This window comes from Mesoplodon mirus, assembly GCF_964341445.2.
Source record: "Mesoplodon mirus genome assembly, chromosome: 3".
Classification (NCBI taxonomy): domain Eukaryota; kingdom Metazoa; phylum Chordata; class Mammalia; order Artiodactyla; family Ziphiidae; genus Mesoplodon; species Mesoplodon mirus.
Genome location: NC_138978.1, coordinates 54256072 through 54282763, shown reverse-complemented (window position 1 = coordinate 54282763; position 26692 = coordinate 54256072). Strand labels below are relative to the sequence as shown.

Here is a 26692-nt window from a genome sequence, read left to right as displayed (position 1 = left end):
CTATTTTATTACCAGGTGCGGTTCCAGTCCTTTGGTGAGACGGTGATAGAAAAACACAGAGCTCAAGTGTCCGCGGCCCTCTCTGAGATGCGATGACATAAACCCAGGAGCCCCGATGGTCTCACAGAGAGACAGGCTCTCTAACTAGCTAATAAAAACGCTTGTAGCCAGGCCTTTTCCGAGACCCTTGCTGTTCTCCCAGGAATCCGGCCACAGGCATCTGGTGGGCGGCAGGCGGGCTGGGAGAAGGCAGAGGGGAGTAGAGGACCGGGTGGAGGCGGGTTGCGGGCGCGGCAGGAGGCGCGGCCTGAGGAAGAGCCCAGACGGGTCATGAAGACCAGGTTCCCAGGGTAGGGGCGCGGCGGAGTGAGGGTTGGAGAGGCGGGGCGGGGCAGGGCGGGGCGGGGCCGAGGGCAGGCGGGGAAGGAGGGCAGTGCTGGCAGCTTAGAGGCTGAGAGCTGCCGGGACCTTCGCTGGACCAGACCGCGGAAGAGCGAGCCGAGGTCGCCGCCATGCTCGCGGCGGTGGGCTCCCTGGCGGCTGCCTTCTGGACCGCTCTCCGTCCCCGCACTGTCCTGTTGGGGGCCGTCGCCTTTCTCTTCTTTGCTGATTTCCTCAAAAGGCGGCGCCCGAAGAACTACCCGCCGGGACCCCCGCGCCTGCCCTTCGTAGGCAACTTCTTCCATCTGGACTTTGAGAACGGGCACCTGTCGCTTCAGAGGGTAGGAGTGGGCGAAGGTGCCAGGGCCGCGTCCTGACCCTGATCTGCAGGACAAGGGCCATTCCGGGTACCGAGGGCGGGAGGCTGGGGGGCTCTGAGGCTAAAGAGGGCACCCGGGTAGCTTTGCTCACCAGCCACCGGCATGATTCCACTTCTAGGGATGAAATTTTGTTAACTGTTTACTACTTAAGTGTGCCAGACACGATATGTTCTTTAAGTCATTTAATTGTGTGTCTTGTTACATATTATTGGGACATTATATTTATAATATAATCACTTTGTATTTTTAATATTATTATCTTTGGGGGGAAAAATCCCGTACTTTCCCTCTCGGAGGCTCCGTTTCCCATGTGTGAAATGGTGATACTTCTACCTAAATCCTCACCGCTTTTCAACTGAATTGCTCCCATCCCCACAAGGAATGAGCCCCTCACATTCAGCCTTCTCGCCCTGCAATCCACTCTCACTAAAGTAATCATTTTAAAATGTCACTCCTCTGCTTAGGCTTTCTCAAGGCTTCTTGCTGCTTCCCAGCTTTCAGACTCCTTAGGAAGCCACTTGGAAATCTTGCTGTAGCCTCTTTCCACTTCTTTATAATCATCTTCCATCAGGGCTGCCTAACTGTGGCCACTCTGAATTCCTTAGAATTCCCTCCAACATCCAGCACTTTCTCAAGCATTTTCAGCTGCTTCCCTGACTCTCAGCACAGGTACTTTGCTGACAGACAACACTGTGATAGGTGGGTGTGAACATTAAATAAATAAAACAATGAATGGTCAGTATTAATACAGCTTATTATAGGTGCCCAACAAATAATAGTTCCCCTTTCCCTAGAAATGCCTGGAGCACTTTAAACACAAGCCTATAATATAAACTCAGATCAGATGGAGAAGGTTTTTATCACTTTCTGGGAGAAACACACATTTGGTACAGGATTAGTCTACAGAATTTTAAAGCTAGGCACCTAAACCCATACCCTTCTTTAATAAATGTGTTGTTTAATTTCCAATATTGGGAGATTTTCCTGTTTTCTTTCTGTTAGTGATTTCCAGTTGGAGTCCATTTATGGTCAGAGGACATATTTTGCATAATTTCAATTTTTTAAAAATAAGGTTGGTTTTATGACCCAAGATACAGCACCATGCATACTTGAAAAAAAATGTGAATTCTGCCGTTGTTGGGTGGAGTGTTCTATATTGTATGTCAATTAGATATAATTAAATGACTGCGTTCTTTAGTTCTTCTGAACCCTTGTTGACTTCTTGTCTACTGATTCTATCAGTTACTAGGAGAGGGTTGTCGAAGTCTTCAACTATAATTACTTGTTTTTCTATGTCTCTAGTCAGTTCTGGTAGTTTTCATTTGTGTATTTGGCAGCTCTTTTAGATGGTGTATACACATTAAAATTGTTATGTCATCTTGGTGAATTGGCTCTTTATTATGTAATGTCACTCTTTATCTCTGGTAATTTTCTTTGCCTGAATTTTACTTTATTTGATATAATATAGCCACACCAGTTCTCTTCTGATTAGTATTTGCATAATATATGCTTCTCCATTCTTTTACTTTTAATCTACTTATACCATTTTATTTGAAATGAGTTTCTTGTAGATAACATATAGGTGGGTAATTTTTTTTCATTCTGCCAATATCAGACATTTGATTGGTGAATTTAGATCATTTATATTTAATGTAATTATTGATTTGTTAAAACATAAGTCTGCCAATTTATTATTTGTTTCCTATTTTTCACTTTGTTTTTTACTCCTCTGTTTCTCCTTTCCTGTCTTCCTGTGGGTCACTTGAACATTTTTTGAGAATTTCATTTTAATTTTTCTATAGTGTTTTTTGAGTATATCTCTTTGTATTGTTTTTAAGTGCTTGCTGTACAGATTACATGCTATGCGTACATAACTTATTGCAATAAGTATCAACAGTTTACCACTTCAGGTGGAATACAGACACCTTAAAACTCTTTAGGTCCTTTTACCTTCCCCCACTTTATAATATATAAATTGTCTTAAATATTACCTCTACAGACATTGAGAACCACCTCAGACAGTATTATAATTTTCTTTTAACTGTCAAACATGATTTGTTAAATTCAAGAAGAGAAGATTAGTCTACAGTATTTACCCATTTATTTACCCTTTCTGTTGCTCTTTCTTTCCTAACTGAAGAACTTTCTTTAGCTATTCTTTTAGAACTGGTCTGCTGGCAAAAAAAAATTCCTTAAATTTCCTTCATCTAAGAATGTTTTATTTCACCTTCTTTTCTGAAGTATATTATCACTGGATATAGAATTCTAGGTTGACAGTTTCTTTTATTAATCCCTTGAAAATGTGCTACCTCTTTCTGGCCTCTCTAGTTCCTTATGAGAAATCTGCTGTAATTTGAATTGTTGTTCCCCATGAGTAATGAGTTGTTTTCCTCTGCATGCTTTCAAGAAGTTTTCTTTGTTTTTATTGGTTTCAGAGATTTGATTATATGTCTTGGTGTTGAATTCTTTGGATTTACTGGGTTCACTCACAACTTCTTGAATCTGTAGGTTTTTCTAGTACCAAATTTGAGAATTTTTCAGCCATTATTTCTTCAAATATTTTTTCAAGTCCATGTTTTTTTCCTTTCCTTCTGGTACTCTTTGGCACTGATTGCACAACTGACAGATCTTTTGTTATTCTAATATCAGCCCCTGAAGCTCAGTTGTTTTATCTTTTCTCAATCTATTTTCTCTGTGTTGTTCAGCTTGGACACTTTCTATCGATGTCTTCAATTTCACTGATTATCCTATCATTACCACTCTGCCACTGAGTTGCTCTATTGAGTTTTTTGTTTACATTATTGTATTTTTCAGTTCTAAAATTTCTCTTTGGTTCTTATGTATATTTTCTAGTTCTTTGTTAAGATTTTCTATTTAAACATTTTTTGAGAGTATAATTGTTTATTGAAACATTTTCAATAGCTGGTTTAAAATCTTTATCCTATAATTCCAATATCTTTATCATCTCAGTATTAGTTTCAACTCATTCAATTTGAGTTTTCTCTGGTTCTTGGTAACATGAGTAATTTTGGACTATATTCTGGACATTTGGTGTATTTTGTTATGTGACTCTGGACTCTATGTAAATCTTTTATTTTGGCAGATAGTCAATCTGTTTATGTTCAGAATGTTCACTTTTGTGGATTGTGGTTCAAATGTCAATTTAGGTTATAAAGTCTTTGCAATGCTATACTGGTCTACCACACTTATGTGTTGTCCACCCTGATAGGACTCCAACCCACCTTCTCATCAGTGCAGGCTGGAGAGAATGAGGATGGGGACAAAAGATTGGGGCCCCTCTGAGTAGGGTAACCTCTTCCTTACTGCAGGGGGTGGGGGGAAAGTCAGTAATCTAACCATATCATCTCCATGGGATACAGGTGCCTCCTTATTTCTGTAGAGTGGTAGAAATCAGAATTTTGCCCACTGACTACTTCAAGGAGTCTCTTTACTGTAGTTCAGGGGTGATAGTCACAATTCAGCTCATAGAATCAGCAGGGAAGGGGCACCGACTTATTGCAAAGGTAGGATGAAGGCAAGTTTCCATGCATCTTCTTCACTGCTGTAGCCCCTCATTAGGATGTGGGAGGGTCACGTCTCTTATGGTATTTGTCTCCAGAAAAGGAAGGTAGAAAGGTTGAAATGTTCTGTCCTGGTGGACCACCCTTTATCTGGTCCTTTGACTACAGAGAACAGGGTTTTATTGGTGTTACTTTTGGTATGTGTCAGTATCATGATGAGGAGGAGGAGTAAAATGGGATGCTTTTACTCACTCTTGTCTGGAATTAGAAACTTGGTCTGTGCCCTTGTTTTACCATTAAGACAGATATGACTAAAGAGGTTACATGATTTGCCTCATGTCATAACACTGGCCAGGGATGAAACTGAGGCTAGGGTCTTATCTCTGGCCCAAAGATTTTTCATCAGAAGTGTTAAATTTTATTTTATATAGGTTTGCAATGAAATATTTTTGGCTGTAAAAAAATGGAGTTAAATGGTGTGATTTAGTTGTAATTAAATTTACATTCCAGCAATTTGGAAACATTAAGTACCTATCATTAACTACCTATCATTACCTATCTATCTATCTTTACTTACCTATCTATCATTACCTATCAGATATAACATTAAACAAGGACTTGGACACAGGACTATTTGACTCATATACCTATTCTCTGACTTATGCTACCTGACTTTTCACGATGTAGTTAGAGGATAATTGACTTACCCAGGGGTTCATTTATCCAACAGACATTTATGAAGTGCTTATTATATGACAGGCACAGTACAAGACAGTGTATGATGAAATGTGTGTTATAAACTTTTGGTAACCAAATGAGATATCATGAGGTGCGATCACTGTGAATGGGAAGCCCTGGGGATAACCTCTATAGAATGTTGAAATAAATTTGGCTGAACTGGAAAGAAATGTCAGGCAAGTGGTTATATGGAGTAAAGTGGACAGGAGATTTTTAAATGGGAGGAAGTGACATGAGCTAAAACAAAGTGAGAGGGCCGTGAAGAAACTGGCCTATTTGTATGGTGTGATGGGAACCATGAACCATTCTTGTTTTTCCCCTTTTTTTCTAAACTTCCTCTACCACAGCTATATGTGCATGTATTTAAATAAGAGAAAATCTTATTGGACTAAAGTGGGAGAATGGTAGATAAGGTGGATAAATGTATTATGAGGATATACATCAAGCTGCTTATAATAAAAAGGCCCCAAAATACAGTGGTGTAAAAAAGGAGTGAAATTTATTTCTCTCTCAGAAGTGAGTTCAGATGTAGGCAGGAAGACCAGGGTAGGAAGGCTGCTTTGTACCACAAGGCCATCCAGAAACCCCAGTTCCTTCTATCATGTTGCTCTCATCCTACAACATCTTCATGTATGAGTTCCAGTCCATGGACAGGGGAAAGGAGCAGGTGGTGAGAAGCAACTTTTCTTTAAGGACATGACCCAGAAGATGCACACATCACCACTACTTACGTCCCATTGGCCACACCTGGAGAAGCTGAGAAATGTGGTTTTGATTGGGAAGTCATGTGGCCAGCTAATATTTAGGGAGCTTCATCACTCAGAAGGAGAGAGAGAATATCTTCATGCTTTCAGTTAAGGATGAGACATACAGAGAGAGTTAGGAAGAGCCCAAATGTATGACCACCAGCTAGGCACTAAATCTCTGTGCTTCTTTTTCTGAAAACAAAGAATACATTGTAGGGTTATTATAAGAATCAAACAAGTTCATGAATATCAGTTTACTGACAGGGTGCCTAGCACTTAGTTGATGCTTCTTTCTATATCTACCACCCTCCTCCTTTCTTCAAAAATTTATAGTAACAATCTCAAGGAAAAGCCAGTTGAGGTTGCATACCCTGTCTGGCCTGATTGCTGTGTGGGCTGCATTAATCCACTCTCTGGCCACTTCCCCTCTATTCCTTTGTCCAGATCTAATGAGAGTCCTTTTGCTAAAATATACTCCCAAATATATCAATAACAATAAATAATTTTATAATTTTTTTTAATATTATGGTTACTTATCCCCACCATCCCAATGATGGGAATTAGTAATATCCCCCATTTTATAGATTTGGAAACTGGAACACAGAGAAGTTAAATAACTTGACCGAAAATCACATAGAAAGTGAAAGCAGAAGCTGGATATAAATGGATTTGTATGACTTCAAAAATCCAAGTTCTTAAGCACTCACTGCCCTTACCTCTCCTATTCAGTTTTCTAGTTGCAAACAAAACAAGATCCAAAATATTTCACTTGACATTTGTATATCCTTGGTCTAGCTCACATTACCTTGCCAGGCTTGTTTCCCCTCTCCGTACACAAATGAGAACGTATTTTTTCCCAGAAACCTATCCTAGCCTTTGGTCCCCTTATGTGCTTCCTGCTTTCCCCCATTTAATAATTTATTGTACAGAATGGTAATAATAAGAACTGGTTACTTATCTGTATGCCCCATTAGATTGGGGGCATCTTAATATTAAGGACCTGTACCTCCAGCACCCAGCCTTGACCAACCACAGGGTTAGTGCTCTTTAATGAACCTATATTGCAGTCAGAAAAGAGAGCTCACTTGTTCCTGAAAGCCCCCATTTTCCTGTCTTTGCATTGGTGTATACTATTCCCACAGCCTAAAATCTTTGCCTTCACAACACATATCCTTTTTCAGGTACCCACACCTTCATTTACAATCTGGCCCAAATATCAGCTCCTCTTAGAAGCTTTCTCCCGTACCTGGAGTGGAATTCTTCTCTTCTTTCAATAGCTTCATGCCCCTTGCTTCAGCATTATAACATATATCATGTTCCACTATGCGTTAGTTTTTTTCTGTAGTCAGCCTTCCCCGAGAGGCTTTGACACTTCAGGAAAGCACCATAGCATATTGATCTCTGTATTGCCCTCACATATAACTTAGCAATGTCAGAAGGTGCCTGACAACTCAGAAAGCATTTCATAAAAACCTGTTGGACTGAACTTGAATCTGATTTCCACAGGCTGTTCCCAGAAACCTAGCATAACCCCAAGAACTACCAGTGAGACCAATATTATTAGCAGGAGTTCAGAGACCCCAGGGGACTGGTGAACTGCATTTATGCATAAATGTATTCATGTGTACAGGGTTTTGCTTTACCAGATCCATGACATACTAGATTTTTGAAGGATCTTATGACTTAAAAAGTGTAAGAAGTGTTATGAAGCTTTATTCCCTATGTCCTTAGGTTTCTTTTTTGTGCTTCATTGGATAGAAACTCTTTGTAACTATAAAAGCAATACAAATGCATTGAGTGACACATTTTAAAATACAGTTTAGCCAGTGAGAGAGAATCTTAGCTCCTTGAGCACAGAGCTCAGTGCTGGTGAGTGTTCAGAGGAACAGACACTCTCACCTACTGCTAGTGGGAATAAGAATTGATACACTCCTCCTTTTTTCCTTTTTCTTTTTTCCTGTCTTTGTTCTGTTGGCTTTTGAGTTTAAGAACTTAAATTAAGTAGAATCTTCCTCAACTTTATATCTCGTGGTTCAGTCTCTTGTCTCACTAACTCACCACTTCTAATTTTTTTTATTCTAAACATTTATTTTGCTCTACTTTATTATTTAAATGCTTCATCTTACATTTGGAACATTTATCGTTCATATGAAATTTCCTGTAACCTATTACTTTTATTTGCCTTTTATAGCTACTGTGCTATTCCTTTTCTCTTGATCTTTCTATTTTCATTTCTGATTTTAAGCCTGTTTTAGCCTCCTGAACCACCTTTTTTTAAATTGAAGCATAGTTGATTTACAATGCTATGTTAATTTCTACTGTACAGCAAAGTGATTCAGTTATACATATATACAGATTCTTTGTTATATTATTTTCCATTATGGTTTATCACAGGATATTGAATATTGTTCCCTGTGCTATACAGTAGGACCTTGTTGTTTATCCATCCTATACATAATAGTTTGCATCTGCTAACCCCAAACTCCCATACCATCCCTCTCCCACACCCTGCCTTAGCAACATGTCTGTTCTCTATGTCTGTGAGTCTGTTTCTGTTTCGTAGATAAATTCGTTGTGTCAGTAGTGTCATATTTTAGATTCCACAAGTGATATCATATGGTATTTGTCATTCTCTTTCTGACTTACTTCACTTAGTACGATAATCTCTAGTTCCATCCATGTTGCCACAAATGGCATTATTTCATTCTTTTTATGTCTGAGTAATACTCCATCGTACATATGCACCATATCTTCTTTATCCATTCATCTGTCAGTGGACATTTAGGTTGTTTCCATGCCTTGGCAATTGTGAATAGAGTTGCTATGAACATAGGGGTATGTGTATCTTTCTGAATTAGTTTTGTCCAGGTATATGCCTAGGAGTGGGATTCTTGGGTCATATGGCAACACTATTTTTAGTTTTTTTGAGGAACCTCCATACTGTTTTCCATAGTGGCTGTACCTTCCTACATCCCCACCAATAGTGTAGGAGGCTGAACAACCTTATTTTTAACCTCTTTTTTTTCCCTTACACTGTCTTTTTCTTAAGAACTTGTTTGTTTTTGTACATCGAAATGTATTCTCTACCTTACAAAGTCTTCTCAGATGACACTGGGACTTACATTTACCTCCAAGTAGAGCCATTGGCACAGTGACTGGCATGGTTACTTAAGAATTGGTAGACATCACCACCGTTGGTACCAGGGCTGCAGGAGGTCCTTTGATGTATCCACGTTTACACAGTTAATCATGCCATAAAAATGTTTGATGTAGTTCTGTTGGACTAGAAATATGCGTGGGCAGAGAGTTGGTAAGAGGTGAAACTCTGTAGAAGTTCATTTCAGTAAACACTACTGGAGTGCCAAGTCCCCTCCAAGAACAAGCTGAGATTCCAGGTTGTATACATTGTCAGTTAGGAGTCCTTTAGCTTAACCTGAGATTTTCAGCCATTCCAAAAATATTTTTACTGTATATTCTGAAATAGTCAAGAAATCCTTTCTGTAAAACCTAAGAAGTTCATCCAGGCATTCAGCATGATGAAATAAAAAGTCTTGATTTATGCAGACCCATTCCTGCCATTTGTTAGAACAAGACGTGCACTTTTAGAGGCAGACCAGACTAAGATGGAATCTTGGCTCTGCTCTTTCTAACAAGACAGACTTACTGTGCTAGTGATGAACAAACATGGATGGAAGACTGTAGACCAACAAGACAATGGAAGGATGAAGTTCAGGCTTGGTCTTTAATATGGGAGCAGGGTGGTGGAATGAGACTAAATCCATGGTATTTGCTCTGAAGGGGTGACACAGTCCAGGGAGCTTGAGGTGACATGGGAGAGCATAAGTGCATGGCAGCTAGGGAGGTGGGGCCACAGATACCTGGAGGAAATAAACGCTTCTGTTTGATACCACAGCCTTAGTAAGACACAGCCCTGCAGTCTGCAGGAATGGGCAGGTCTACTTAGATTCCTCTCTTGAGTAAGCATGTCAGGGAAGACTTTGATTTATGATCCTTGACTGCAGTCCAAGCCGTATTTGCACATACCTGAACATTTGTGTACACTCCTGACACACCCACACACTCTTCCATTCTCTCTCACTCTCACTCTTCCTCTCCCAGCTCCCTCACCCTCGTTCTCACATTCATTCTGTCACATCCACTAAACTCTAAGGTCCAAGCACCATCTCGGGTTCATGGCTTTGTTCTTAAATCTTACATAATGCTTGGCAAATTTCACCAACACCCAATAGCTTTGTCACCTTGGCTAAGTTACTTCTGCTAGGACTCATTTTTCTTACTGAAAGACAAGGAAAATCATTACTACCATAGGGTAGTTGTGAGGTTAATGAAATAAAATGTGAAAAGTTCTTATCATGGCACCCAGTGGACGTGGTTGTCTGTGACCACCAGCTCCTATCTCTCGCACATCATCCCTGTGCTCTTGTCCTGTCTGTCACATGAGCAAGTGCTTCCATATCCCGTTGCACACAGAGCCCATTCATTCCCCAGAGGCTCGAGTGGCTGTCTGCCAGGTACCAGGGAACAAAGTGCCTTTCACATCACTGCTCTCATTCTTCTTCACAGAACCCTTTGAGGGAAGAATAATTTTCTCCTTTTATAGCTGAGGCTCCAAACAAGTGAAGCAACTTTCCCTGGAGCTCGCAGCTAGTCAACCATAGAGTTAAGATTTGCACATGGCTTCAGAACTAGTGTGCTCTTCTCCATACCTGGTCCCAGCCCTATAATGAATTTTTTGTCACCTAGAACATGTTGAGGAAGGGGACATTCTCTCCTGGTTAAACAGATATGATTTACTAAGAAGTCCATGTTCACTAAACATATCTCAGCCTTCTCTGGTGAGTCACATGTATGAATTCTCTCCCTTCACTAGATTTTAAGATGCTTGCAGTTAAAGACCTTGTTTATTTTGTTAAATCTTTAGGCCTTATTCTCAGGACTAATGGTGGATACTCACTCAATTCGAGGAAGTTGAACATATGGATGAATGTTTATAAGGAATGTCTGTGTCCTGTAGTGGATTCAGCCCGAGTCTAGTTGAGAGGAGGAGAAATGAAAACAAGTAGAAACATCCCCATCAGACCATCAGACCTAAGTGCACACACAGGTGTGCACACAGACACCCCCTCCCCCCATCCAAGCTCCCACAGCTACACAAATCCTCTATTACTGGACACACAGACATGTGCATATTCTGTGACTATTTTACTATTTTTCAGTTTGTGAAGAAATATGGGAACCTTTTTAGCCTGGAATTCGGTGACTTGCCTTCAGTTATTATAACTGGATTGCCCTTAATCAAAGAAGTCCTTGTCCACCAGGACCAAAACTTTGTGAACCGCCCTATAACCCCTATTCGAGAACGTGTTTTTAAGAAAAATGGTAAGTTTCTTGACTAATATAAGATGTGTACGTTTGATATTCTTGTAGTCTGTGAAAGATGCCTTTGTGACTGTAATTCTCCAACACTCCCAGGGACCAGGCCCATCATAAAATTCCTGCCCCTAAAAGAAGCTGAGTGGCCACCTTTCCCTGTTACAGACACCCCCTCAGGGAACCTGGCAGGGTTAGCCCTAATGTCAGGAATTTGAGAGAAGCTGCATCACCTGCATGAACTCACTCTGGCTGCTTTAATTAGTAAGTATTCACATCACTCAGTGATGTGATGTGTTTTTTAAGAAAGGCAATGCGTTCTTGCTTTCTCTTTCTGCTTTCCCATTCAGATCTCTTCCCTAGAAAAATGGATGTGGATCTGCTTCCTCCTGCTGATTATGTAATCCCTTCTTGCCTCTAGTTCCTTATGCTCTATTATTAAGGCTGTGCCCCACAAGGTATCTTAACCCTTCCACCTATATTAGAAGAGTTTGGCATGAACACTTAAAAATGATCATTAAATAAACGAACACATTTAAAAATCTAAATGAAAAACTCAGATTTATTCTTTTACCAAAGCACCATATTTTTCAGGTGCTTCTCAATTCCTCTTTGAAATATTTCATCCATTAACTCTACATCCATTCACTCTATTTATTATCAGCCATGTGAAGCCCAGTGCTAGGCACCAGTGCCAGAACAGTGAGTAGAATGACAAAATCCTGTTCTTCTGTAACTTACATTCCATTCAGGAAAACAATATCAATTACTCTAATAATTTCAGGCCTTAACTGTTATGAAGATAAGAGCAGGGTGCACTTCTTAGGTGTATCTAATCTGATTCAGAGACTCAGGAGAAGCTAATGTAAGTAGATGACACATGTGAAGAAGCAATCAGTCAGAGGGAATAGAGTATGAAAAGTCTCTGAGGTGGGAAGAATGACAGTGAACTGAGGAATTGAAAGGTGGCCAGTGTGGGAAGCACAGGGATTAAATGGAGATAATTAAATGGAGATGAAGGTGCTGAGTTTGGCCAGGAATAGTTCATGCATCTCCTTGTTAAGGATGTTGCTTTTTATCCTAATAATAATGAAAGCTCTTGAACGGTTTCAGTAGAGAAAAGAATCTTCGTACTTACATGGTACATTTTAAAGACTTCTTTAGGCTGCAATGTCAAGAATGGAATAAAGGCAGCAAGAGACTATTGCAGCATTTTAGGTTAGAGAAGGTGGTGGCTTGGACTAGGGAGATGGCAAGAAATGACACTACAGTAGGTTAGACCAGGAGAGTGGCCGTGAAGATATATGGATTTAAGATATTCAGGAGGCAAATCCAATGAGATGTGATGACCTAGACAGAGAGAGAATGAGGTATTGAGGTAGCTACCCAAATGGGTAGGTAAAGGAAAGGAGGAACATTTGGAGGAGCGCAAGGTGTTGGCTGGTCTGGGTGGGGCGTTGTATATGGAGCAATCATGAATTCAGTCATAGAAATGCTGAGTTTGAAATGCCTTTCAATCAGCAGAGTCAAGCAGACACTTGTATGTATGTCTGGAGCTGAGGGACAGAAAGAGCTAATGAGATTTTCCCCAAAATGGACCATAGATAAGGGGAGAAGAGGCTTGCAGAACCTCTTGAATGGAGAACTAGATCATTTTGAAATATAATAGAAGATGAATTAACAAAAGATATGGTAAGTTCTCTGCAGTCAGAGAATTAGGAGGAAAATTGGAGAGTGTCACGTCCTGGGAAAAGAGAGAAGAAAGAAGTGTCTCATGCTGCTGACACATCAAGATGAGGTTGAAAAGGATCCTGGACTGGACAGCAGGGAAGGCCATGTCCTTGAGGTGGTAGAGGCCAAAGGCAGATATTAGAAGGAGTTGAAGAGTGCTCTGGAAGTGAAGAAATGAAAGAAGTGTGGCCTCACCTGTATTATGAAATAAATGATCATCTACTGAACACACCAAGATGGTTTTTTTTTCCTTTGCCTGTGTTGTTCTTTATGCATAGATTTTTCACTCTTTCATGCTCTTGAATGATTCATTTATTTATTTTTTATTTTTTATTTTTTTGCGGTACACGGGCCTCTCACTCTTGTGGCCTCTCCTGTTGCGGAGCACAGGCTCCAGACGTGCAGGCTCAGCGGCCATGGCTCACGGGCCCAGCCGCTCCACGGCATGCGGGATCTTCCCGGACCGGGGCACGAACCTGCGTCCCCTGCATCGGCAAGCGGACTCTCAACCACTGCGCCACCAGGGAAGCCCCTGATTCATTTATTTTTTAAGGTCCAGCTTAGATAGGATGTCTCCTAAAGGCCTTGCCTCCTTATGAGTATGGATTTTGTCTGATCCCTAAGTGCATTCTTAGTATGTTGCATAACATAATTACTTACAGTTACTTATGTGACAAGTAATCAAAACATGGGCTTTGGAGTTAGGCAGAACTGAATTTGAATGCCTGTTCAGCTGCTTACTAACTCTGAGACCTTGCAGAGTTTCCTTTTATCCCTTGTGCCTCAGTTTCCTTATCAACAAAATTGTTGGGAGGGTTGGCAGTTATGATAGGACCTACCTCAGAGAGGTCCTGTGAGTGCTAAATTACACAATGCATTAAAAATGTTAAAGTGTCGGCATTAGAAGCAGTCAGTAAATGCTAGCCACTATATCTATTGCTTTGGGATTATTTCTCTGAATAGTTTTCAAGCACCTTAATGCCCTTCTCCTTCCATCCGTCTGATGCATTATCCCCCATGGCTCTTGTTGGCTTTCTTTTCATAATGTTGGCTTTCTTTTTCCCAGGCTTGATCATGTCCATAGGCCAGGTGTGGAAGGAACAAAGAAGGTTTGCCCTGACAACGCTGAAGAGTCTTGGTTTAGGAAGGAAGAGCTTAGAGGAGCGCATTCAGGAAGAGACCCACTTCCTCATCCAGGCAATAGAAGAGGAGAACGGTGAGTGTGTCATAGGACAGGTGCAGGGAACTGTGGCTCATTCATTCACTAACCAGGTGATTAATAAGAGTCTACGTGCCTGTCCTGCTCCCAGCACTGCGTAGGGCACTGAGGGGATAACAGTGAACAGCTAACCATGACCTGCCCTCATGGAGCTCAAGAATTAAGAATAAGATGGGCACTAAACTTATTATTGGTTTTAAATCCTGGTCATCAGTTTGACTTCCCAGGCATTGACTGAATACTTGCTGTATGTTAGACCCTGTGTTGGGTGCTGGGGCCACAGTCTCAGAGGTGGTTCTGTAGTCAGTATGTCATATGTCATGTAGAGTAGACTCTCAGGGAAAGAGAAGGAAACCAATCTGAAGGATCCATCGCTTCTTCTGCCTCTAGGACAGCCTTTCGACCCTCACTTCAAAATCAACAATGCAGTTTCCAATATTATTTGCTCCATCACATTTGGGGAGCGCTTTGACTACGAGGATAATCAGTTCCAGGAGCTGCTGAGGCTGCTGGATGAGGTCACATGTCTCGAGACATCAATGTGGTGCCAGGTGAGGCAGTCCTCACTTCCTATCTTGGATAAGGATATTGGGCTGATGTCAGACACAGATGAGCTCTTCCTTTTTTTTTTTAAGCTAACATATAACCTTTTAAAATTTACTTTAACACAAACATGTTTGTAGTCAATCTGTTGAATTTAGTATTTTACATAATATTGTTAAATATTGACTATAGACAAAGAACGTTTCTAACATTTGTGTAAGGTACAAAACTTTACATGAAGTGCGCCTATGGACCTATGTTGTTTTCTTTAAAAAGCACAATATTGCCATCACCTTTGTGTCTCTCCTCTCCATGTCCCTCCCTAGCCCTCCATGTCCATCCCCCCCTCAGAAGTACTCTTCTTTGCCTGACTGTCCTTGGCACATTGTTTTCAGATTCATATATTAGTTGCACTTTTTTAAAAAAAATCTGCTTACTTTTCTATATTATGAATATGCCCCTGTTTGTTATTCTGTTCCCTATTAATAAACACTTGGAGGATTTCCAGTTTGGGGATCTGGAATGAACATTCTTGTCAATCCTTCATGTGGACACATCCACTCATTTCTCTTGCATTTACACCTGTAAAAAATACTTAAAGTTTTCCCAGGTGGTTGCACTACTTACATCTCTATCCATATTTGATATTATCAGTCTTCTAACTTTGTAGGGTATAGATTTAGAGGGGTCAAACTCACCCCATCCTTGGTGGGCCCTGCTCTCCACTTTTGTCCTGCCAGTGCTGTGAGTCTGTCAAAATCTCTACGCAGCTTCTTGGCCTCTCAGCAACATTTCTGGATTTGGAAGACACTTCTAGGGGAAAATCAGCCCCAAGGGTTTTATTTATTCTTAACAAGTATCTTTAGCTGAAGACTTATGGATCCATCACACCAATACTGATAAAGTAGTTAGCATGATTCCTGGCACATTAAAGGGGCATAATGAATGTGAGCTAGTATGATTTATTGTCAGTGTTATTTTTGAATAATGTTCCTTGTTCTCACTTCTAACCGTGGTAGCCCCCCATCCAGTGATTCCAGTTTCTTCCCTCCGGTTAAGACAGAACCTAGGAAGTCATGGGAGTTCAGTGGGTACCCGGCTGACTGTTCCCAGGGAACAGAAATCCTGGGAAGGTAGGATGGGGCAGTAGGGCAGGGGTAAGAAGCATTTCTTAGAGACCCAAAGTAGAGCAGGCACTTTGATGGACAACTCTTCATACTTTATCTCAGATAATTTTTTACAGCAGTCCTTTAAAGATGAAATGGATCATCCTGATGCGTGCAAGCAGATATGGGAATATGTAAGCACATCCCATAGGAATCTACTGGCTCTGTGTCAAGTGCAGTATGGATCTCATGTCATTTAGTCATGAAAGTAAACATCGGGCCCCACTGGCAGCTAAACTAGCCACAAATCACATCATTACTACTATTATTATGACTATTATTACCGAAGTATTATAGCTAGAAAGAAACAGAGCTAATTGTCAAACCCATGCCTGTTTCATTTAAAATCTAGGCAACTTTCTATTACCTTATGCTATCTATTTTCTACTATGTATTATTAGAGGAAATATATTCAAAGACCACTTTATTTCAGTAAAAAATATCTTAGCCACATGGAGATTACATCATAGTGGGGGCAGACAAATAAATACACGTACATATTTAACAGAGATAGATACATAGATAGATAGATACATACATAGGTATGTAGATACATAGATACATATACATAGATAGACATTTTGCACACACACACACACACACACATACACACCCAAATATATATATACATACACATACTAATGATATTTGTCACAGAAAAAAATAAAACAAAATAAAGGAATGGAAAGAGAGTACCAGAAGTGCTACTAACTGTAAGATTATCAGGTAAGACAGGTCCAAGTAGGTGACATTTGAGCAGCACATTAATGAATTAAAGGAACTGAAGTTATACAGATTTCAGAGGAAAACCATTCTAGATGGAAGGAATAGCAAATGCAGTGTCCTAAACAAGAATATTTTTTTATGTTTTCACAGAGGCCAATGGGGCTGGACTTGAAAGACTAAAAGAGAGTAAGATGGCAGGGAGTGATAGCAGAGGAGGTGGCAGGAGGGTGAGAGGCCAGCTCATGTAGAGCTCCAGGCTAGGAGAATGGTGTAGAATTTTGTCTAAATGTCATGGAAAGTCACTGGAGGACTGAGAGCCAAAGAGTGAAATAATCAATTAAACAGCTAAATGATCCCTCTGGCAGCTCAGTGGAAAATAGACTGGGAATGGGGTTAAGGATAGAATCAGGAAACCTGTTGGGGCTTTACAGCATCCAGGTAAGAAATGTTGGTGGTTTGTACAAGGAAGACAAAGCACATGGAGTAGTGAGAAGTGGACCAAGACTGGTTATATTTTAGAGGGAGAGCTGAAATGCTTTGCCCGAGGGGAAAGAAGAGGGTTGAGAGAGAGAAGAAGAGCCAAGGGTGACTCCAAGTGTTAAATTTACGTAAATAAAAGAGATGGAAAGAGAATATGGTTTCATTGTCTTCAAAAGTAGAAAACTGGCACTCCCTTGTCTCCATGACTGTTTTGTTTTCTCCATCAGCTCTACAATGTCTTTCCAAGGATAATGAATTTCCTTCCTGGACCCCACCAAAAGCTCTTCAGGAACTGGGAGAAACTGAAAATGTTTGTTGCCCGTGTGATTGAAAACCACAAGAGAGGTTGGAATCCTGCTGAAGCAAGAGACTTCATTGATGCTTACCTCAAGGAAATAGAAAAGGTGAGGAAACCAGAGCTCTTACCTGAGTTTTACTCTTAAAGAGCAAATGAGGGGATTCTGGTTTCTTATTGCTGCTGTACAAAATCACCACAAATGTGGGGCTTAAAACAACACACATTTGTTCCCTTACAGTTCTAGGGGTCAGAAGGCTGAAACCAGTTTCACTGGGCTGAACTCAAGTTGTGGGTGGGACTGGCTCCTACTTGAGGCTTTAGGACAGAATCCACTGATTGACTTTTCCAGCATCTAGAGGCTGCCTGTAACTCCCTGCTGCAGGGCCCCTTCCTCCGTCTTCAAAGCCATCAACGTAGCATCTTTTCTGCCACCATCCTCACATCTTCTCTTTATGACTTTCTTGCCTCCCTCTTATAAAGACTCTTGTGATTATATTGGGCCCACTGGGATAATCTTCCCATATCAGTATCGTTAATTCACTATATGTACAAAGTCCCTTCTGCCATGTAACATTCACGGGTTCTAGAAATTAAGATATGGACATCTTTGAAGGTCATTATTCAGCCTACCACAGGGGAGGAAAATAGAGGCAATACTTCGTAGAGTGTAGGAATAACATTAACTCAGAATTGATTTATGAGTTAATTGATGAGACAATTAGAAATAAAGATAGAGGTTTAACAGTATTTGGCTTAAGGGCTTTGGAAAGCCCAAATACTGCCTTCTCCTGATCTAGTCTCTGTCCCCTGCGTATATCTGAGGGAGATACACACAAAAGGAAGAATAAGTGCTGTTTCATCATTAGTCGGACCGGTGCCCAGTTACCTACCCCTTCCCCCAGCTCCCAGTGCAGAGCACAGGTGAAACTGTGTCAGTTGCCAGAGATTAGCCTCAAATGGGACGGACCTTTGCCTTCCTCCTTCATCGCCATGTCATCCGCTTTTTAATATTACTATAGGAAAGAAGCAGGAATAAAGCAAAATGGGATGTATATCCTTTACCATAGTAACACCTCTGGTTAACACACATCACTGCGTCTGTGTCATTACCTTTGACTCATCAGATTATTCATTCGTTCTCCTGGAGTTGGCAGAAATGTGGATTTCTTTCCAACTCCACTCTTGTTTCACCTGACTGGCATAACGTTAATAGAAGCATTGATTACTCCTCAGAGGGGGAGATGTCACTTGCTATATGGTGTGCAGGTGTGGGACCACAGAGGGAGGAATGTTGATGCATTGAAGCTTCTGGAGGAACGTGGCAAAGCTGCTGGAGTGCCATGAGGAATGGCTGTTGGAATCAGAGAAGTTTAACCTAAAAAGGAAAAGACTAACAGGGAGATATGAGAATTATTGTACTTTAGAGAAATTCAGTTATTCTTTCTGGTATCAGTACAAACATTTGTTGAGAATTTGCTATGTGTCCTTTCCATCTTGCATAATTCATAATGCCATCTTAAAGGGTGAGTATTGTTATTTCTATTTTGTGAAATAGGATATAAGCACAGAAAGGTTTATTAACTTGTTCAAGTCGTACAGATAGTGAATGGTGTGGCTAATACTGGAACCCAAGGCTGTTTTTCCAGTGTAATACTAGATTCTCCCAAATTATGGGTGTAAAAAAATTTGTTGTGTTGTTTCATCCACCAAAGCTAATAAAAGCTTCCAGCACTTGGGGCAGGAGGACTCTAGTGATGTTGCAGTAATAAGCCTCTGCCTCCTGAGATGACCAAAGGGAAAGTCATTTCTCCTGGGCTCTCTCCTTCCACGTTTTCTCTAGGATGAGGGCCCCTGTGTTGTGGCAACTAAGAACCATCTGAATAAACAAATAATCATTGTGCTTTCTAGCATAAGGGCAGTGCTACTTCAAGTTTCCATGAAGAAAACCTCATCTACAGCACCCTGGACCTCTTCTTTGCTGGAACGGAGACAACTTCGACAACCCTGCGCTGGGGTCTGCTCTACATGGCCCTCTACCCCGAAATCCAAGGTGAGCGTGTCAGTGGATGGGCCTGGGCCAGGTCAGAATGGTGCCCCCTGGAACACAGTCCCAAGGTGGGACCAGAAGATAGCATGGTAAGATGGAGAGATAGGAGAGTTACCGGGCCAGGTGGACTTGAGAACGGGAACCTTCTGCGTTTTTTCTGTGAGGATTGTGATGGGTCCATGTAACACAACTATAACAGAGAGTCCCAGCCCTCAGGAAACTCCCAGTCCAGTGGGGAAAATACTGAAGTCCACTGACATTGTGGTGAGGTCCAGGAAAGAGTTCCATTCCACCCACGTAGGAAATCTGGTCACAGCCTTCCCTTCTTTTAAGTAATGTCTTCCATTGCCCTGTGGACAATGCTTATACTCCTTAATCCGGTATATCATGCCCTCTGCTGTGCCTCTTTCTGCCTGTCCAGCCTCGACTCTACCCATCCTGCATGGGAGCGTCATTAAGTCATATGTCACTTAATTTCACTGTCCTTATTTGTACCTCTGGGCCGTCACACCTGCTCTTCCCTAGAAGAATAATACCAAAATGTATTTCCCTAATTTCTCAGCACGGTAAACTCCTAGCTATGCTTGAAGAGTTTACTCAACCACAGCCCCTCTAAGATGTTTCCTCACACTTCTGGGAAACTACTAGCATTTCCTTCCTTTAGAGATTGCCTAATTGCACCTCCATTATTTTGCTTACCACACATTATTTATATATCTTCCCCACAGACTGTAATCCTTTTGAGGACAGTGACTGTTACAATCACTTTTCATTTTCTAGGCCCCAGAACAGTTTAAGCACATGAAGGATAAAAACTGCTGGGATACAGTTCTGCAAACTGTGGGTGAAAGTTTATTAACAGGACATAAAGTCAATGTAGTGGATCGAGACTAACTTTATTCCCTAAATTAAAAAAAATAAATTAGGGAAATCAGAGTGCTTTCTGTGTATTAAGAATAAGGCATTTTTGTGAAACTTTCTTTCCTTATACATATGAATAAATGTTTGCTTTATATGTGTGTATATTTATGTTTATGTGTCCTGAGTCATGCACTTATAAAATGCACTTGTAACTGCGAATTACAGGGTTTTCTTTAAATTTATTTATTTATTTATTTTTACATTCTCTGTGTTTTTATTTATCAGATACTTTTTTTCATAAATTTTATTTATTTATTTATTTATTTTTGGCTGCATTGGGTCTTCTTTGCTGTGCACGGGCTTTCTCTAGTTGCGGCGAGCGGGGGCTACTCTTCGTTGCGGTGGCTTCTGTTGTTGCGGAGCATGGGCTCTAGGCATGCGGGGTTCAGTAGTTGTGGTGCGTGGGCTCAATAGTTGTGGCTTGCGGGCTCTAGAGCACAGGCTCAGTAGTTGTGGTGCACGGGCTTAGTTGCTCCGTGGCATGTGGGATCTTCCTGGATCAGGGATTGAACCCATGTCCCCTGCATTGGCAGGTGGATTCTTAACCACTGCAGCACCAAGGAAGTTCTTTTTAAATTTAAAAGCCACCTAATTAGCGTATTGATATAGCTTCCCTATTAGAGGCTCCAAAATAACAATGGCTTAAAATGGCATAAAAAGTAGATGCAACACAAGTTTCTATCAATGGATGAATGGATAAGCAAAATGTGGAATGCAATGGAATATTAATCAGCCTTAAAAAGAAAACATTCTGGGCTTCCCTGGTGGCGCAGTGGTTGAGAGTCCGCCTGCCGATGCAGGGGACACGGGTTCGTGCCCCGGTCCAGGAAGATCCCACATGCCGCGGCCCGTGAGCCATGGCCGCTGAGCCTGCATGTCCAGAGCCTGTGCTCCGCAACTGGAGAGGCCACAGCAGTGAGAGGCCTGCGTACCGCAAAAAAAAAAAAAGAAAGAAAGAAAGAAAGAAAAAAACATTCTGACACATGCTACAACATGGATCCACCTTGAAGACATTATGCTAAACTAAGTAATCCAGTCACAAAAGGCATATTCTGTGTGATTCTATTCATATAATGTATCTAAAGTGGTTGAATTCATAGAAAGCAAAAGTAAAATGGTGGTTGTCAGAGCCTGGGGAAAGTGCAAAATGACATCCTCTTCAATGGATGTAGAGTTTCAGTTTTGCAAGATAAAAATTTCTGGAGATTTGTAGCACAACAATGTGAATATACTTAACATTATTAAACTGCACACTTAAAATGATTAAGATGGTAAATTATATATTATGTTTATTTTAACACAATTTTAAAAGTTTTTAAATATTCAGTTTAAAAAAAAGGAGTTTTATTTTTCTTTCAAATGAGAAACTCTAAGCTGGGCTCTGCAGAACCCTTTTGGGGTCCAAGCTCTTTCCATTGTGTTGCTCTGCTGTATCTAGAATGGTGCCCTTGTTGGCACTCTCAAAGATGGCTCACATCTAAGGTTGCCTTTCCACCAGTAGGAAGGGACGAAGGAGGAGGAAGCACACACCCTTCCTTTAAGGTCCTCTTCCAAGTATTAAACATCCCCTCTACTTACATTCTATTGGTCAGAACTTAGTCACAGGGGAATCTGGGAAATGTAGTCTTTAGCTGTACAACCAGGTATCCAGCTAAAATATCTATTTTTGTAGAACAAGAAGAAAACAGATATTGGGGCGTAATTAATGGGATTTTTTTTTCATTTGTTGGTTGCTTCCCTAAATCAGTTCATGTAAATCTCAAAACATCCTAAAGCAGAAGTGGATTTATCCTAAGGAATGAGAAGAGCAAACTGAGGCTCAAAGAATTTCAGTAACGTGCAGCAGGAGTGTTGTAGCACAAGAATTTGCCACCAGATTTGTCTCACACCAGGGCCCACTTTCCATTCACATACCTCCCTGAGGAGCTAGTCTAGAGAGCCTACGATAACTTTAGCCATTTTGATCCTGGTTATTCCATTCCTTAACTTAACGAGGCTCAAGGAAAGTTATGGAATAACAGAATAATAGAACCTCCTCTGCTTTTCCAGAAAAAGTCCAAGCTGAGATCGACAGGGTGCTTGGCCAATCACAGCAGCCAAGCACGGCAGCTCGAGAGTCCATGCCCTACACCAACGCTGTCATCCACGAGGTGCAGAGAATGGGAAACATCATCCCCATGAATGTGCCCAGAGAGGTGACAGTGGACACCACCCTGGGTGGATACCACCTGCCCAAGGTAATTAGGGGCTCATTCACAGCCTCAGATCTCCAAGTTCATATTTGTAAATGGTGGGAATCTCAACTGGAAAAGTAACATGTGTTCTTGTCCTAGAGAATCACTTAAATAGGGAGAGAGATATATTATGCCTGATGAAATACTAGTTTTGTTCCCTGGGTATGATCTTAGAAAATTAGTTCAACTGGATGTTAATAGGTGTTACGGAGGGGAAGGAGGATTCCTAGGTCAACTGTGTTTAGGCAAATCCTGGCTTTTCTTTGCTATGAGATTTCTTACTACGTGACATGCATTGTGAATATTTCTGGGGATACAGCAAGAAGCAATTCTCAGTCAGACTTTGCCATGAGGTCCATTTCTTTGCCTTGGGAGAGCTTCTTACAGGATAGGGACCTGCCAGACTTACTTTAGAAAATTCTGCTTCATAATCCTGGGTTATAGAATGTTGAAATATGAAGGGACATTTGAGACCTCCTGGGCCAACATCACATTGATGCTGGTGTTTCTAACATAATATCCCCACTGGTATTTTTCCAGCTTTGACTTACAGCCCTTTGATGGGACTGTCTCACAGGGAAAGCAATCCAATGGTGTGCAGTATTAAATATCAGAAAAGGAGAGAAAGGAACCAATGCTTTTTAAATAGGATTATGTTCCAGGACTATATGGGTTATTTAAAATGTCTTAGTCCTTGGAATAATTCTGTTATCCTCATTTTATAAATTTGGAAGCCGAGGCTCAGAGAGTAATTAATCTTGCATAGGATCTCTCAGCTACAGTGACAGGAGTTGGGCTCCAGGAACGGAACTGTTCTGATTCCCAGCCTCATCTTTTTTGTACTACACCATGTTCTCTCCACAGGAGTTGCTTTACTTTGACTTTAAAAGAGACTCCCTGAAATATTCCTCAGTGGGTCCCTGTTAAATTCCCGGTCCTCACAAAGGAAATTCTGCTCTCACTCTGCACACCACTCTTAGGATCTCAGCAGACAGCTCTCCTCTGCCCCCTAGTGTCCTCTCTGCACACTGCACATTTACAGTCCTTTCTCCACCTTGGTGGCTTCTGTGGATCCATTAGATCCAGTTTGTCTAAGTTGCTCTGTTTGTTGTACCTGGGGATGATCTCAGGGCAAAGCCAGAGGAGCTTCCGCATTGGACACCCCTTAGTCACCATCCCTGCAGAGCCAGGAAAAGCAGCTATTCCTGCAGCAATTGCATTTACTATTTTCTTGCTGATTGATCATCTTGTGGGTGAAGGCTGAGGTAAATTATCTCACAGGTGATCTTTGCATTTTTATAGCAATTCACTTAGCTCCAGGGAATCATCCCAGCTCAACAGACTTGTTCTAATATTGATTTTTAATATTTACTGGAATTATCATCCTGGGAACTGTGAGATCCCATTGACTATACATTGTAGAGGCTAGGAGCCATAACTCTGATGTCAAACGTCCTAATTCAAATCATTGTTCTACTTCCTCCCACCCTGTGACTTTGGGCATCTTATTCAACCTCTCAGAGCTTCAAATTCTTTATCCATAAAAGTGCATTTAAATCCACCTCACAGGTGAACATGTAATGAGATCATGCATGTATAATATTTAACCTTGTGCTGACTATAGAAAGTGCTCAAAATAGCAGTTATTATTCTTTATTAATTCATCAGATGTTCATTAAGCACCTAAAACGTTTAGGGCTCAGAAAACAACTCAGAGGAAAATAATCATGCAAGTTTATAAGTACAAACCATGGTAACTTCCCAAAGGAAAAAACTCACTGGCTTTTTAGAAAGATGCAAGCTAGCTGCAATGAGGAATGGGAACAAGCACAGGCAAAGAAGAATTCCCAAAGGAAGTGAGGTTTGAGCTGAGGATTAAAGGATGATTAAGAGTCATCTCGATGACAGAGTGGGGAGGAAGGACATTTCAGGCAATGTAAACAGCACGTAAAAAGGCACAGAAAGGGCTTCCCTGGTGGCTCAGTGGTTGAGAGTCTGCCTGCCGATGCAGGGGACACGGGTTCGTGCCCTGGTCTGGGAAGATCCCACTTGCCGCGGAGTGGCTGGGCCCATGAGCCATGGCCGCTGAGCCTGCGCGTCCGGAGCCTGTGCTCCACAACGGGAGAGGCCACAGCAGTGAGAGGCCCGCGTACCGCAAAAAAAAAAAAAAAAAAAAAAAAAAGAAGGCACAGAAATGAGTGGGAACATGTGGCATGTTTGAGAAACTGAAGGAAGCTTGATATAGTGGGAGCGCAGGCAGAAGGAGGGTCACTCAGACAGGGAGCACGTGATGTGTCCTTAACCTAAGAGTGATGGGAGCTATTGAAGAGTATCTATCAGGTTCCAGGTGTGGTGGGTGCACAGGTGTGGAATGATTAAATCATGTTCAAAGCTAACTCTGCTTTCAGTGTGTGGAGCACATTGAAGGGGAAGAGAGGAAATGGACATAGTTAGGGCTATTATAGGAGTTTAACCAAGCAAGGTGATAGCCTGGACCAGAGGGCAGTGGTGGACATAAAATGGAGGTGACAGAATCAAGATAAATTTCAAGTACAGTTGACCAGCCCAGCTTAAGGACTGGATGAAGGCAGAATGAGGGAAAGGGAGACTCTAAGGAGGACTCCTGGGTCTCTTGTTATGTATCTGGAAGGATAGTGGTTCCTTTCACTGGGCGACCTCATTCTATTATTAAACTCTCTGTAGAACGGACTAGACATTGGAGGGAAGAGAGTGGGAGATGTCACATTTTTCTCTTATTGATGCATCCATGTTCCCTCCCAAATTATACGCTGACAAGTCCCTGCAGAGATCCATTCTGCAGTCGAGTAGTCACACTTCCCCAGGTAAAATTCCCAGCAGACAATTCCAGTCCATCATGGTAAGCTGTCCCATGGCAAAGAGCAGGGTCCTAGGGGTTGGGCTCAGAGGGAGCGGATTGGGGAGGCTGAGGGAGTTCAGGGTGCTCTCAGCCTTGGTGTGGGAGCCGGGGGGACTGCCACCCCTCTGCATATGTGTGTTGTGTGGGTCAAGTCTTACCTGAGTCCTTGCTGCCTTCTCCAGGGGACCATGGTCCTGACCAACCTGACTGCACTGCACAGGGACCCCGCAGAGTGGGCCACCCCTGACATGTTCAATCCGGAGCATTTTCTGGAGAATGGACAGTTTAAGAAAAGGGAAGCCTTTCTGCCTTTCTCAGTAGGTGAGTAGCAAGAAATAAGAGTGTGGGAACCCAGACTCTCAGCCCTTCCCTACTCTTCTCCCTGGTGTGCTTTGCTTTAGTTGGAATGTCTCCAGGTCCAACAGGAAGAAATAACTCACAACCTAAAAGTTGAGAATGTTTTATTCGGGGCATTACTGAGGACTCTACCCTGGGAAGGCAGCCTCTCAGATAGCTCTTAGGGACTGTTCCCAAAAGATAAGGAAAGAATGAGGATATATAGGAGTTTTTGCTGGAAAAAAAACATGTAGTCAAACATCAAAAGATTACTGCTAGTCACAAAAAAAAAAAAAAAAAAAAACCAGACATCTCAAGTTTATGATTTTAGTGTCTTTCTTTTTATGGGAAGATGCAAGAGTTTGGGCTCATTGAAATTATTCCTGTATATGTATCCTAACACTCTAGGGCCAGTATCCTCTTTTTCTGCAGCCTGAATTCCACTCAGAGCACATCACTGGGGTCAGCTGCAGTGACTGATGGCTCATGGAGGGCAGCCTTCACTGTTTAACCAGAATGGCAAGCAGCAGTGTTCAGTCCACACCAGACAGTCCACTCCAGCATGACTTACTCTTTTTTTTTTCTTAGAGCATGTTTTTTTTTGTTTGTTTGTTTGTTTATGTATTTATTTTTGGCTGCGTTGGGTCTTCGTCGCTGCATATGGGCTTTCTCTAGTTGTGGCAGGCAGGGGCTACTCTTTGTTGCGGTGCACAGGCTTCTCATTGTGGTGGCTTCTCGCGTTACAGAGCACGGGCTGTTGGCGCTCAGGCTCAGTAGTTGTGGCTCACGGGCTCTAGAACAAGGCTCAGTAGTTGTGGTACACAGGCTTAGTTGCTCCGTGGCATGTGGGATCTTCCCAGACCAGGGCTGGAACCCGTGTCCCCTGCATTGGCAGGAAGATTCTTTTTTTTTTTTTTAATTTATTTATTTAGTTTTGGCTGCATTGGGTCTTTGTT

General features: G+C 41.6%; 1 protein-coding gene across 1 annotated transcript in view; it reads left to right on the top strand.

Moving 5' to 3' along the window:
• Positions 1-497: 497 nt before the first annotated feature.
• CYP2J2 (cytochrome P450 family 2 subfamily J member 2) overlaps positions 498-26692 on the top strand; it is a 31154-nt gene continuing 4959 nt past the window's right edge. Inside the window, 8 exon segments of the mRNA XM_082616301.1 lie at positions 498-722; positions 11004-11166; positions 13955-14104; positions 14498-14658; positions 17250-17426; positions 19229-19370; positions 22338-22525; positions 25583-25721. Coding sequence (XP_082472427.1) covers positions 513-722; positions 11004-11166; positions 13955-14104; positions 14498-14658; positions 17250-17426; positions 19229-19370; positions 22338-22525; positions 25583-25721 — 1330 coding nt within the window. The 5' untranslated portion in view covers positions 498-512.